Consider the following 14736-nt stretch of genomic DNA (forward strand, 5'->3'; position numbering starts at 1 on the left):
GAAGAGTTTACGGTGCCACATGCTAAAATCCCCCAGGCTGTGAAGAGCCTTCTCCAGCTGCCTCCGAGTGCAAAGAGAAGCCTCGTGCTACCAGCTGCGCAGTGGAGCTGGAGGCGGTTCTGACAGTCGCATCCTGAATTCTACCTGCTGGGCTCCAGCTAATATTTTAAGGAAGGACTTGAAAAATAAAAACGTGCCTTGGAAGTACTGACTCTGATTGGGTCTGTCACAAGAGCTTGGTGTGATCTCTCTTGAAATACCTTGAGGTTGCCAGTGAAGGATTGCGTGAGCTTTGAGCAGCTCAGCAGTGGATTTGGGAAAATAGGCTTTCTGCTGTAGGATTGGGAGAGCATGGAGGTGAAGGAACAGGACACCTAATTCCCTGCCCTGGGGTCTCTCTCCCATTGCCAGGAAGCAGTTGCCTTATAGCAGTTTGTACTTAAAGCTCATTTTCACTAGGATACAACCTATATACAAACTATTTTTTTTTTCTTCAAGCTACTGTGAACTTCTGTGGTTGCTCCCTAATCAGCTTTCTGGATGTGATTTGATGCAGAGGGTGATGCTTTGCTTTTGGTTGCTCTCCAGATTGTGTATCCAGAGGGGAAGAAAAAACATTTTCTGTAAATGTGGTTTGGCGATGGTAGAGACCCACTTCATGCCACTTCTGGAGACTCAAAGCTGTTGCCTCCGCTGCTGGCTGACTCTGCCTGTGTTGCCCCACCAGCCCCTGGAGATACCTTCTGCAAGACTGGAGGCTTTTGCTGGTTGTCACTGTCACTACATTTATACAAAATACTGAGTAAGTCAGGTTCTTTGACCTGAAGGATTTCCGTGGAGGTGTAAGGAAGCGAAGGAGAGTGCTGAGCGGGGTGTGGAAAGATGAAAGGCTCTTACGTGAACCTGTCGATAGTTATGGTCAGGGAATGCGTTGCAGAACACGATGATGAGTAAAATGATTTGGTGCTATGAAGGTGGAAGTTTTGGGTTTGTTGTTTGAATAGAGCTGCTCCCCCAGCATGGGTGTTCATGGCCACAAGCGACTTCAGAAAGCAAAGCACCTGGTGTGGGGAGTGGAGGGGAGGGCAGGTGGGTCATCCCCAGCTCAAAGGTGCCTGGATGCAACTGGGACAAAATTCTTGTTGTGGAGAAAGACTCAAAAGCAGCACTGTAAGGGACGTGCTGCTGCTCTGTGGGCACCTCTGGCTGCCCGGGAGCGGGCTGGGGGCTGGTGGCTGGTGGCTCCAGCACCTGACACTGGTCAGATGACTGGGAAGCCACAACAGCTGAGAGCAACCCTCACTGAGACATGACTGCTTCTCCCTGAATGGCGCATTCAGATGGGACAGCCAAAGGCTGCTGACAGCCCTGGTTTGCTGGAGAGGTGGGAGAGAGGGTGTCGGGAAGGATGCATTTCTGTGCAGCTGGTACAGACGCTGATGGTGCTGGCAGCAGCCCTGGCCTCAGTGCAGGGAAGGCAGAAGAAATCAATGCCTTCCAAGAAGGGGCCACGCGCAGTGCGGTCACCTCCTAAAACAAAAGACCAAGTCAGCAGCTTCTGAGAGATGGATGGCAGTGAGACTGTGTTGGAACAATAAGGGCATTTGTCTTTTCAGCACATGTTCTACCCCTGTAGGCAAGATAAAAATGCGTGTATTCAGCCAGGTTTTTATTACGGGCCTTATCTTCAACAGTAGAGCTGATTGTGGAGGACTTGTTGTTTGTTATATGTTTTTTTTCCTTCAATCTGCAGTGAGCTCCTCCCGGGGTTTGGGGAGGAAGTTGGGCAGACAGCAATGAACTTGTGGACAACCTGTTTTGATCAATAACCACCTCCTCTGCACTTTAGGGGAGTATTTCAGTAGCAGAGGGTGGCTCCGCTTTGCCGGGAGGCTAAGGGACTGTGTGCCGTGTTGGTCCCTTCGCAGCCTATGCAGTGCCTGGACCTCATGCAGCGACAGCTCTGCCACTCCCCGGTTCCTCACAAACCTTCCCCCTTCTCTTACCTGAATCAGTTTGGGGAAAAAAAATTGTTTTCTTTTGGCAAAGGCTAAAAAGTGCATTTCTTAGTCTGATGAGCAGCTGCTGTGCTGCCAGTGCCAAGGGGTATCCAGGCACCAGAGAGCTTTTCCTTTTATTGCTAAAATAGGTCATGCTTGCTGCTGGCAGAAAGAGGTTTAAATAAAGCAACTTCTTTTTTCCAAGTTCAGGGTGTGCAGAGCAGGGAGGGAGGGCATCCCCTGTCTGTGGCAAAGCCTCTGGAGCAGTGGCTGTGCTACTTTGACCACTCCACCTTGGACTGGTGAGCTGGTCTGCCTGGCTAGCAGGTGGCACCAACTACTAGCCTGGCTTCCTGCACCAGCCAGGGCTGCATCGAGGGGCTCGGGCAGCAGCTGATTGCATAAATTGATTGCTGGACTGTCTGAGGTCAGCAGTTAACTTGCAAGTTTCAAGTTGGGAAATGCCACTCCATGCTGGCTGCGTGTTCCCAGGGGTTTGGGAAGCTCAACATGCCACAAGCTTCCAGGGGAGGTGGGGTGGCCTTGCAGTCTGAGATTGTGCGATCATGTCCTGGCCACCACATTTGGCCACTTATGTGTCCCCTCTGGCCATCGTTGTCTGGGAAATCACTCTGTGCATCAGAGGCTCAGGACGTTCTCTGATTTGGGGAAACACCAACAGAAATGCAGGAGGAGAAGAGGGATGTGCTCGCGCTGCTCGGGGCACAGCTGTTGGCAGCTGCTCTCGCCTCTCCTTGTCTGTTGGGAAATAGCAGTGGAAACCAGGACGCCTGGGATGAAGGTGAGGCATGGGATGGACCAGATCCCCCAGAACCAGCAGGGTGTTGTGGGGGATGAGGAGGGCGGAGCAGGCGAGGCAGTGGCTGTGAAGTGCCCAGCTCTGGTTCTGTGTGCCGGCAGCACCATGGTTTGTGGGGCACCAGCCCTGGCGCCCTCACTCTGCAGAGTTCTCAGCATGCATGCTGCTCACAAAGAACACGAATGGGCCAGGCATCTTCTTCTGAAATTAGATAAGGGGTAATTTATAAGTAGGGAGATAAATAGGGATGTTTTGGCATTGTCTTTTGCTCAGTATTCGAACCACGCCATTATTAATCGGCCTCATTTAGGCTTAAACGCTTGGGAGTGCTTCAGTGGAAATAGCACGTCGTTAAGAAATAAAATTATTCTCAAGACAACACCGGGTGAGCTTGGAACGAACAGCCCATGATATAATCCTTGGTGGAGGTGGCAAGGAACTGGGATTTGCTCCTTGATGAGCATGTGAGTGCCCTGGCCTGTTTACCTGCCTGCACAAGGTGACGAGGATGGTGTGGGGCAGCAGCTTGGAGCTGGGCGAGGGCGCCTGCGCCCCATGCTGTGATTACAGGCAATGGTGCCACCCTCCGCTGGCTCAGCTGGCGGATGTGGTGGCTGACCCGGGGACCGCTCCTCCTCAGCATCGCTGTGAAACAGGAGTCCGTGGTTTTTACGTGAAGCTGCGCACCGAAACTCGGCGGGGAGCTCCTGCTCGCTTTCTCAGCTGAAGCCGTGGTAAGCAGCGGGGGACAGATCTAACTTTTGGGGCTGCTTGAGCTGTGCTGCAGGTGCTCGTCTGGTTGCGCTCTAGCTCTCCCCAGTTTTGCTCCAGTTCTGTTTTCCAAGGAAGCCAGAAGCACTGGGCGTTTGCACCTATTCTTCTGCTGGTGGGAGGAAGAGAGGAGGAGCAGTTGGCTGTTCTGTTGCAAGACTATCTCCAGGCTTCCTTTTTGCAAGCCTCGTGTCTCTGGGGTCTTCTCCTGCGGGCTAATTCTTGCAGCCAAGGGGACGCCATCTGGATGGAGCAGTCGGTAGATGCCTTGTCCGTATGGATGTGCTCTACGCTGGAGCTGCGAGGCAGGGTCAGAGCTGCTGTTGGCCATGGCCCAGCATTGTCTGGCTCGGCGCACTGCGGGTCAGCGCCTGCGGGTGCTTCCAGCATCGCTTTCAAAGCTCCCTTTCTTCCTCCTCGTTGGAGTTCAGGCAACCCGGACCCAGGCAGCTGCACGCAGGGGAAGGAGGAATGGAGTGCAGCAGCGAGTGTGTGCGTTCAAAACAGAAAGCGAGAGAGGCAGAGAGGCTGTGCGGCTGCACGATGCAGTTATTAGTTCAGAGTGTGGGTTATTGCGAGGTCAGGGGACAATGCAGACGGTTTCACTGGAGGCGTTATGGTAGGGGAGGCAGCAGGTGGAAAGCTTTAAAAAACGTAGAAAAAGGGGAAAAGAAAAATAAAACCTTTTTTTTTTGTTTTTCTTCTTTTTTTTTCCCCCCCTTCCACAGAGCTGTCTAAGGGTTTGTATTGCCAGGGGCTTTTCTGTAGTATTGCATTCAGTCTCCTGGCTTTAGACAGTTTGATTAGCATGTCTGAATGAGCCTGATGGGCTCAGGTTATTTAGGGTCAGAGGATTTTCCAGGAAGGGGAGTGAGACAGTGCTCTCGGCACTCCCAAATCAAGTAATAACAGAAAGAGACCTTGAGACTGGGAGTGCTGTTCACCGGCACCCCCGGGCAGGGCAGTGCGGACGTGTCCAGCCTTCCTCTCTGGCAGTGAAGGACGCTTTCAGCACCTCTGCCTGGGCCCGAGTACCTCTTTAGTCTGCTGCATGAAGAAATATATTTTAATGAGGATGCTTTTGGCTCTTGAGCATTTTATTTGTCTAAACATTGGCCTTGTGCTGCGTTGCTCTGCCGGGGTGATTTATGGCACTGTAGACACTCCCCGTGTCCGCCTTTGGTGCTGCTGGTAGTGCTGGCTCAGCCCAGCCAGCAGCTTCTTGTGGTGTGGAGCCAGGAGCTGCTCAGAAGGACCCTCTGGTGGAGCCAGCTCTCATCAGGGCAGGCTTCTCGCTGTATTTAGGCAAAAAGCAGCTGTGTTTTCAGTCATTTTCCCCACAAGAACCTTCTTTTACAGGTTACCACAGCAGGGAGCGGTCGTGAGGTCTCTCTACAGCATCACCCATATCAGGCTCAGACTGAAACACGTTTGACATTGCAGAGGAGAGTCGGAGAGGGAGTGCAACCCCTCTGTAAAGGCCAGGGCTTTGCAGCCTTCACGTGGGATGCTGATGTCTGCTCCTGGCACTTGTGGCTCCAGCTGACTGCTGAATTGCAGGGTGTGAGATGCTGTGGGCACCTGGAATCACCTGCTGCGAGGAGCTGTGGTTCTGGTGGTGGTACCAGCAGCTGTTTGTGCTCCCTGTCGCCTGCAGCCCCTTCCCAGCGGGATGCTTGGAGCTGGAGCAGGGCAACATGAGCCGGAGCTTCCTCAACCCTGAAGAGCTTGCTCCCTGGTTTGATTTCATTTGGGTGATCTGCTCAGGAGCTGGTGCAGGAGCATAATTCGAAACTGAGTAAAGTAGATTTTCCTTCTTGTTTTTCTAATTTTAGTTAGGTGGCTTCATGCTAAGCTTTGGAGATGTGTCTTGTTGGTTTGAAAGTGTCTTTCTTGCATGCAAAGCTGGTGGTCTGAGCCAGGGTGGCTCCACTCAGCATGGTGTCACACCAGCAGGCTTGTCAGGGACAGACAGCAGTGTGTTTCTGGGACTGGAAGACAGAGGTGACCCAGCCTCTTCACTGCACTTGGATGTCGAGCTGCTCCCAACACCAAGGGACCAGCTCTCTCCTAGCTGAGTGACTTCCATGGTTTTCCAGGTCTGTTCTCGATTCGGGGCTCACAGCTGCCCCTGGGCATTGGTGGGTGGGCGTCCCAGGAGCAGGAGGCACCAGAGCAAGGATGTGCAAGGGGTATTTTTGGGGGACTTTTCTATGTCATGTAGATTTGCTTCTCAGAGAGAGGACGGACACGGCAGGGGCTGTCCTGAATGAAGCTCTGTTTTCGTGGCTGGCAGAGCTGCTCCAGAGAGGCGTGTGGTACGGGCGGGTGTAATCCTGACCATGGCAGCTCGGCCTCTGCATCACAGGGCTGGTTCTCAGCCTGTCTGTGGCTCTAGACCGGGCAGTCTAGAGAGAGGAAGCACTGGCTGGTTTGTTTATAGTCTGCCCACGTGCTTAGAGGGGACCCAGTTCCTTTCACCCGGGGTTGTATTTTGGGAAGCTGCTGCTTTATCAGGAGAGTGATAAGGTCTTGACATTGAGACCTGCAAAGTGATTTTGGTTGCTTTCCTTTGGTTTTGTTTGGGAAACATTCCTCTTTTTTTGCCTGAGGGAAGGACCTTACCTGATGTCAACAGCAGTGGAGATGATGTTCATCTTCTCTTTGCATCTCTTCCTGCCCTCCACAAGCCCTCCTCCCACTCCCTACAATCTGTTGATGTGCTGGAGCCCCGTGACTACCCATGGCCTTTCTGTTTCCATGATTTCTATTTCATGGCATTTGCTGAATTCATCAAATTATGAAAACTCTCCACAAAGTACCTCTGTGGGTGAGCACCTGAACAATAAGAAACAACAGGAAGGTTGGTGTAAAGGGAGCAAAGGCCTAGCAGGAGGCGATGGGAGAATAGAGGGACTTGAAGAAGGTGCTGCAACACATCAACAGCTAGGGGGAAGGCTTGCAGAGGGCAGCAAGCGATGCAAAGAGAGGGAGAGGATGAGAGAAAAGAAGAATTGGGCAAAACCCAGCAGAGCAATGGAGAGGAAAAGGAGCAACACAGAGCTTGGAGCTGCAGAGGTTTGTAGTTTTGTTTCAGGTGTCTTACAGCTGCCTTTGAGCAGGTGCTAAGGCTGCACTAGAAATTTTAGGTCGGAGTGGGACTAAATCACGTTTGTGCCATGTGCTTCAGTGGTGGGGAACTCATGTAGCACCCACTGGATGCTGCTCGCTTGTCTTTGCCCCTGTGTGTGGAAGGTGCAGCCAGGTGCCTCCCAACATACATCTTTGAAATGCTGCTAAACAAAAGCGCAGCCTCTTCTGAGGGCAGCTCCTAGACCTTTCCAACATTTGCATTTTGAAAAACACAGACAGAGCTCACAGTGCCATTTACTGTAGTAATGTTCTGAGCAATTAAACCACCTACATCCTGCCAGGTCTCCCGCGGTTCCTTTGACAGTTCAGCACAGGGCACAGAAATTTGTCAATTTTAATCCTCCTCACTAATTTTTAGGTTGTGTTTTCTGGTAAAACTGAATACTGATCTGAGCAAAGCAGAGCAGGTCACAGCGAGCTAGGTGGTGTCTGGAAAAGTAAGAGCTGATGCTCACCAGCCTTGCCCTCGGCAGGGAAGCTGGAGAAGCACGTCTGCCATCCCAGCCTTGAGCTAACGGCCCCGTGTAACGAGCTTCCCGGTCACCTCAGGCCGTGCCAGCTCTGCACTCCACTGCTGACTTTCTGATGGAGGTTAGAAGAGGAAAAGACGAAGCTCAGCTGAGTGTGGGCAGGGGGGAAAGGAAAAACAGATGGTTCTCGGGCCATGCAAGAACCTTCTTTTTCTCAAGGGCACAGCCTTCAAGCCTCCCAGACGAGTAATTCTTGTTTATACGCCCACAGAAGGTGCTGATCCTGGTTGTGGGCCTATTGGTGTGTCTTCCCAGACATGGTGTTTGTTTTGTAGGTGGATGTCACAAGCTGCATCACGCTTTCTTTTTTTTAAGTTAAAACCAGGACGAGTGCGAACAGGGAAGTGATTCTTGGGGCTGTAGGAGCTAATGGGGTACTTGACTTCAGTTGTCTGAGTTTGTCCCATCTGTGATTGGACTGATGGCATAGTCTGTCCTGCAGCTTCCGTGGCTTTGTGGAGCCGAAGGAAAAGCAGCATCACGGCGTAGCATTCTCCCTTAACACCTAGATTTGCAGCAGAAGTGGATCACCCCTGTGAGGATGAGTAGGTGCTGTCCCAGTAATGCCCTCCGTAGATCACAAGAGCCTGTCTGAAGACACTCTTTGCCCTCCAAGCTGAGGTCTGAAATGGCCCGGCAGGAGGTGGAGACTAGGAGTCTGGGGCTGGCAGAGGCCCTGGCCCCTGCTCTTTCTCAGAATTGATCAGAACAGAAGAGGAGCAGCCCCACACTATTGCCTGATGCTGGGGAGAAATGAAGCTGATTCCAAAAACTGCTGCACCTTCTAGGCACAAGGAGAAGCGGTGGCCATCGGGCACCACCTTCCTCGTCTTATTTGGCCCTTTAAGTTTTTGTGTGAGAGGGGCTGAATGTGGGGTACGGGATCTGCTTTTCTCAGCGCCCCTGCACCACTGCTTACAATTTCTGCTTTTCTTCCTGGCTTTCCAGAAAGCTTCAACGCAAACATCTCATTTTACCCTCTGTTGTTTTACGCAACGTCTTTGCTTTGATGCTCCCTTCTGCTCTGCCGCCGACTGGAGGCGAGGATGGCATCGAGCGCAGGGCTGCTCTGTTCACTTAGGGCCCGGCTGAGGGGTCTCTAGGTGCAGGGTGTTGCTATTTAAGCTCCCCCATCCCCTGCCTGTCCTGCATCTTGCTGGGGCGCTTCTCCAGCTTCCCTAGTGCCGGAGCATGTCGGTCTTCGCTGCAGCAGAACAAGTCATTTCTGTTGCAGGTGTTTAGGGCTGAGAGCACCCTGCCCAGCCCCTCCAACTGTATGCACTTGCTATTTTATTCATTGATTATTTTTTTTAGATTCTGAAATTTCTTTTTCCTTTTTGAGGGAGTTGGAGCTTTTTTTGTTCCAGTTGAGAACTGTTCAAATTAGATTCCCAGGTGGGACTGGTTCTTCTAATGTAATCGTGTGTCAGTGTTACCAGGGACATTCTGTGGCAGGGCTTTCTATGCCATTGCTGAAGGTCTCAGTTAATTAGATGATTAGTCTTCTGGTCAAGTATCTATCTGCAAATGAAAAATAGCGCTTGAATGTAGCTGCTAAAATACTGTTGCTGGAAGGAGTCTGTGGCACAGAGCAGGAGGGCTTCTTATTTAATTAAAATCAGGAACATGCTGTACTGTACTCTCCAAGGGTCAGGGAACAAAAGGGATGTACACGTAATAAGAAGCGAACTGTCCTTTCAAACCCCTTGAGCTCAGTCCAGGGGAGCTGGGTTTAAAGGGACGCTCTCAAGATAACACTTGTGATTTCTCTTCTTTTTTTTTTTTTTTAATTGTATTTTTCTTCATACCACTGTATGCATTATTGAAGCAGAAAGTATCCTCTGACTTTGCATTTTCTTCTTATTTGTTCTTCCTCTTGGATTTCAAGTTGTCATCAGGACTGCTTGGATGCCAGAAACCCCTGTGTGCACGCTTGGCACCTGGGTTGAGCTTGCTGGGGTCCCAGAGCCAGCCTGCGAGCAGCCCCAGTGAAAGGCTGGAGGCAGGTTGGACCTCTGGGGCTGAGCTACCGCCCCAGTGTGGTGCAGGACTGGGGTTTACTGGGATCTCTTTTTGGCTGGGGTAGCACTAAGCTGTGTGGTCCAGCACCTGGTGCTTCAAAGGAAAAATATAAATATCGTTTCTTCGGTGTTGCTGGGGTTTGCTGTGTGCTTGAAAATGCCAGCAGCCTAACGAGCTCTTCTGTGTTTGTTTCTGCAGGACGTCGCACTGTTGGAGTACCAGCATCATTCCAGGGATTTCACTTCCCACCTCCCGCCGGGGTCTATCATGCAGCCGCAGCGGCGGAGGCCGTCCTTGCTCTCCGAGTTCCAGCCGGGCAATGAAAGGTACTGGCTCCTTGCCTTCCCCCGGCCGTGGGCATATGCCAGTGACCTTAGCGAGTATTTTGCGCAGCACTGTGATGCAGAGGAGGGCTCTCAGATCTAAGCAGTGCCGTGCTCTGTATCGCTGCTGGCTGTGCTCAGTCTCTGTGCTGGTCTTGGCTTCATTGGGAACTGCATGTGGCACCTCTGCTTTCTGCTTTCTTCCCTTGGACTGCCATGCGTTTTAAAGATGCCTTAAAACCACCAAACAACAACAACAACTCCCTCCCCCTCAACTCTGTGAAGCTACACATCACTGGGACTGGTTGCGTCGGCTTTCTTCAGCGCAGAAAATAAAGCTGTGTGGTTGGGTTTGGTCCGTGGCTCCCAAGGCTGAAGGGAGGAGCAGGAACAATTCATTTCCACTGTGCATCTCCTCTTCCTCTTCTGCTCCTCTTCCTCCCTGCTTTCATTGCTTTTGTTTTTCTTCCTGAATTCCCCTCGCAACTTTCTCCCAGCTGCTTTTTTCCTGCCTGCTTCCTTTGCAGCTCTCCCTGTGTCCCTGTTTTCTTTTGCAGCCTCCCGTGGGAGGCTGGCGGTGTTTTTGGATGCTACTCAGGCAAGCGCTGTGTGGCAGTGCTGTAGATGTTTTAACCACAGGAGCTGAGCTGTTCGGAAGACCATCACTCTCACTCTGTTTCATCTCAAAACACTGCTCTCTCAGTTTCTCTTCTGCATTTAATGCTCAGTGGTTTTGGAAAAAAACTGGCCTGGAAGGGAAAGAAGAGCCTTGCTACAGCAGATTTATGCAAAGCATTTTTTTTTTTTTTAATGCTTATTCCTTAGTCAGGCTAAGAATAAAACCAGTGCAGAGTCAGAGATGAATGTGTTTCTCTAAAATTATAAATCTTAGGGGAGAGGAGAAAGGCTGTAGGGTGGTGGATACATAAGGGCGTAGATGCAGACACGACTCTCCAGTGAGATGCATTCAGTTTTGTGCTCAGCAAAAACGAATGCATGAGAACTTGGAGACAAAAAGCAGAGTCCCATGTTAGTTCTCACCTGCCCCCCAGGCTGTGCTCTTCTGGCTTGTGCCTGTGGCACCTGCGTGTATGAAGTGCAAAGTCACTTGTGATGGCTCGTGGTTTATTGCAGCGGGTTACATTGCCTTGGCTTGCTTTGATGTCCCAGGGCTTGTGTTTCTTCGCACAGAGTAACGTGGTTAAGTTGAAAGTGGGTCACTTCAGCTAAATTTGGGGAAGAGGGGTAAACGGGACCCAGCAACGTGCTCATGCTTGTTGTTGTTTTTCACACTGCTTATGGTTTGCAAAATGCAGAATCAGTTCTGCTCTCCAGTAAAGTGAAGATTTCAAGGTCTGGAAGTGCTATTTAAAAAAAAAACCGACTTATCTATGCTCTTCCATGTAACTAAAAAACCAACTGCAGGCCTTGGTGTCTGCTGTGCCGCATGCCTGATCTGCTGTGGTCATCCAAGCAGCTCATTTCAGCCTACAAATCTTTCAAACTATCCAAACTTATTTTTGTGTTGACAGTCACATGAATGTGGGTAAATATTTGTGAGTTGACAATCACATGAATGTGGGTAAGTGTTTATCGAGGTTGCCAGGTCTAGATACACATCCAAATGGTTATCATGGCAACTCCAGCACTTCAGCCTGAGCCATCAAGTTTTGTCATGCTGTAAAGAGAAACTTTTTTTATGACAGCCTTAACTTTTCATCCTTTCTCTCTGTAAAATCCAAAGAGGTGAACTTCTGCAATAATTATATTGGGTAATAAAGCTGAAAATACCACTTAAATTTAGGTCACTGGGCATCTTGTGCCAAAATGCTGGGTTATAGATGCATTAAAAAAGAAAATGTGGGTTATCCGGGGATGCAGGATGGGGGTCTGCAGAAATGTTCAGCCCAGTGTGATTGGTTATTGAAGTCTTTCAGAGTGGGTGCACCAGGGTTGGGGAACGTTAGTCTGTTTTGCAAAGCCAGCCACTGCCTCTCTGCATCTTTAAGCATTGAGCTTCAAAAACTGTCCCATGGGGGCTTTGCTTTTTCACCTTGTGTGTGAGGATCTGCTCTAAAGCAGCACCCAGTGTAGTGTAAATGGAACCATTGAGTGTTTGGTTGATCATCTGAGAGTTCCTCAGGTGGTCGTGGTCAAGACCCCAGAGCTTTTGGAGTGGGTTGGGTTGGTCACTGATGTCTACCTCAAAAACCAGCACCAGCTCTGCCTGGTATAGTATAAAGCCTGGACAGGGGAGAGTGGCAAAAGCATCCATCCGTCCATCCATCCATCTCTGCAGCTGAATCCCCTTGGCAGGTTCCCGCCAGGCGCATCTGTAAGCACTTTGGCTTCGTTCCTGGGCTGGGATTGATGGATTTGAGCACAGGCAGCTGGCTCTCAGCGTGAGGGGCAGGGGAGGGGGAGCGACAAAAGGCGAACAGATAACGTCTGCAACATGGATGTGGTGCAGGGGTAAAGAGAGAGAAGCACAGGGACGTGCTTTGTCTGAAAGGGAGACCCTCTCCTCGGTTCTCTGCCCAAGTGGTGGGCTTGGGGAAGTTCTCCGCTTGAAGGAAATGTCCGAGGGCAGGGGGAGCTTTTCCAATCCCCTGCTGCTTTGGGTGTGCAGAGGAAGCAGCCTGTCTGCTCTTGGTGGCAGCGGCTGACGCTTTTCCAGGATTGTTCCCCTCCTTAAAGAAACAAAGTTGAGAGTCTGGTGTAGGTGGGAGGTGACAGAGGGACAGCGCTGGAGGTCAATGTGCATGTGCCGAGATGGACATGCCTGCAGCTGCAGACTGTGGTTTAGCTCCTGGGCTACTTGGTCCTGGTTCCATCTGATGCAGTGGGCACCTGCTGGTCACCTTCCTCTCCTGGAAACCACAGGGGTTCACTTTACCCTGTGCTTTACCCTGTGGTTTGGGGGGGTTGTCCCCCAGTTGAGCTTTGCCTTCACCTTAGGCAGATCTCTAAAGCTCTGCAGGCTATCTTTGCACTTGGGGTTTGAAGCTTGACTCATGGATGATTTAAATCCTGCAGAAATCATCTTAGGCTTACTTCAGCAGTGTTCCTACAGGTTTTTCTGTCTCTCTTGGCTGCCACGTTGCTGTAGCCACTGGGGTGGTGGTTTCTTGTGGTCCAGTAGAAAGGGAACAAGCGGTGAAGCATTTCACCGTGGGCGCAGTGTTTTAAGTATGAGTCAGGTGTTGGTGGCAAAAAGCTGTTGAGTGGTAACTTGCTGGAAGGAGTGGGGTGCTGAGATGGTCACAGATTTGGGGCTACCTGAGCAAGAAGCTTGTTGAATGTCAGGCTTGGACAGCTGGACGCCCTCACAGTAGAGCCTGGTGGGTCAAGCCAGATGGGGACAACCAGTTCCTGAAGTGTCGCACCATCATGGGCTCTCCTCCCTGGGGGCTCAGTGCCTCCAGCTTCTCCTGCATCCCACCGTGAGCAGCCCAGTCCTGCAGGAGATGCTGAGGAGTTGCTGAGGAGTTGCTGCAGACTGCCCTTCTCCAAGTACATTAGTCTCGGGAGTCGTCATCACTCCTTGGCGGATTGGGTAGAAACCTGAAATCGCTGTGCAGCAATTCTGGCTTGAAAGAAGGAAGGAAAACTTAAAACCACTCTGAATCTGTCACTATGGGGAAAGTTGGCTCTGTCTTTGCAGGGATGTGCTGCTTTCTCTCCTTGATGGATTTTTTGGTAGCAGGTTTTTTCTTGGAAGGATCCACAGACTTCCCCTTAGCTTGCTCGGTTGGCTGTGCCAACTGGACTGCAGGAGCGAAGAGAAATATTTCAAGATCTGCTGTTGGTACAAGCCGTACTGTGAATCCCAGCAGAGGAATGTCCTGGCAAGGTGACAAGGATTAGGTTTTTTTCTCTTCTAAATATATTTTGGTCCGCAAAAGAAGTGAGAAAAACTGTGCTGAGCGTGAAGTGGCAGGTGCCAGTGGGGCAAGGTCTGAAAAATCAAGGAACTGCATTTTTTGACTTTCAATATGCGTTACAATTTTAGACCAAGGTGTTCTGTATTAACGCAGGAATGCTGGGGTGGATAATGGCTTCTCTGGCAGAAAACATGACTGTACGGTACCGGTATGCACATTAACACAGTTATTCCACCTTTCTCCAGAATAAGATGAGTCACTATTTTCATAGGAGATGATTTTCCCAGTTCACGGAGCCTTTCTGCTTAGCAGTCATGAGGACCTTGCAAAGTTTGCCGGTGTTGATCCAAGTCTGACATTTAGGATCCGTGGAGCAGCTGCTGCATTTCTGCAGCCACCCGAGATAGCCGTGCGCAATATAGTATGCAAGCAGGCCTAATTACTGTGCTTAGCGAATGTGATTAATCCTTCTGGCTGAGGAGCCCAGGGAGCGGTGGGAAGCCAGGGCGGTGTGCGTGGCCGCTGGAAATCACGTGCAGCTCTCGGTCTTCATCTGTGCCGGGCCAAATGGCACCAACTGCTCCCAAGTTACCAGCGTGACCGATCTGATTTTATTTATGGTCTTTAATTAAGTTTCAATTTTTAAAGGTGACCCTTTTCTCAGGAGTGAGCGGTGGTGCGGCTGAAATCCCTGCAACCGTACATCTTAGTGTCTTTTCACACCTGAAGTGATGTTCTGGGAGCTGCATTTTTTCCCTCCCCATAAATGAATGTGGGAAAATAATGGCTGGAAGGGGCAGATACTGGTGTGTAGGCACTTGGTGACAAGCCTCATCTCGCAAGTCTTTCTTGCAAGTGCCCTCTGCTCCAGTCTGGGCTTCAGGCATGTCTGTGGGTGGGCATGGAGGGTGCCTGAGGCTCCACAGAGATGTGACACCAGGCTTTATGGAATGAGGTAGTGAGTCCTGGCAGGGAGGTGTGAGGGGAAACCTGGGCTTTGCCTTGGTTGGGATGGAGGAGTAAAAGTTCACAAAGCAACTTTCCTATGTGTAATCTTGAACCAGATTCATTTTGGGGGAGGAGAGGTGTTGCAGTGTGTGCAGCAGGCCTAGTGAGGCATGGGATGTTCAGGGACTGCTCCCAGCCAGGATTGCCAAGAGGTCTTTCCTGTGAGGCTCCAGGGTTTGAATGCCTAGAAAAGCATGTGGGGGAGCTTGTGGAGAGGCACAAAAA

At 50.8% G+C, this 14736-nt stretch overlaps 1 protein-coding gene across 12 annotated transcripts in view; it reads left to right on the forward strand.

Annotated features, from left to right (window-relative positions):
- Positions 1-14736, forward strand: part of NCOR2 (nuclear receptor corepressor 2) — a 258401-nt gene that overhangs the window by 78332 nt on the left and 165333 nt on the right. For all 12 annotated transcript variants that reach the window (XM_069871338.1, XM_069871343.1, XM_069871331.1 and 9 more), the window contains exon 3: positions 9495-9622. In XM_069871338.1, the coding sequence (XP_069727439.1) occupies positions 9495-9622 (128 nt within the window). The remainder of the gene's footprint in view (positions 1-9494; positions 9623-14736) is intronic.

Source organism: Phaenicophaeus curvirostris, chromosome 17, assembly GCF_032191515.1.
Source record: "Phaenicophaeus curvirostris isolate KB17595 chromosome 17, BPBGC_Pcur_1.0, whole genome shotgun sequence".
NCBI classification, from domain to species: Eukaryota; Metazoa; Chordata; class Aves; order Cuculiformes; family Cuculidae; genus Phaenicophaeus; species Phaenicophaeus curvirostris.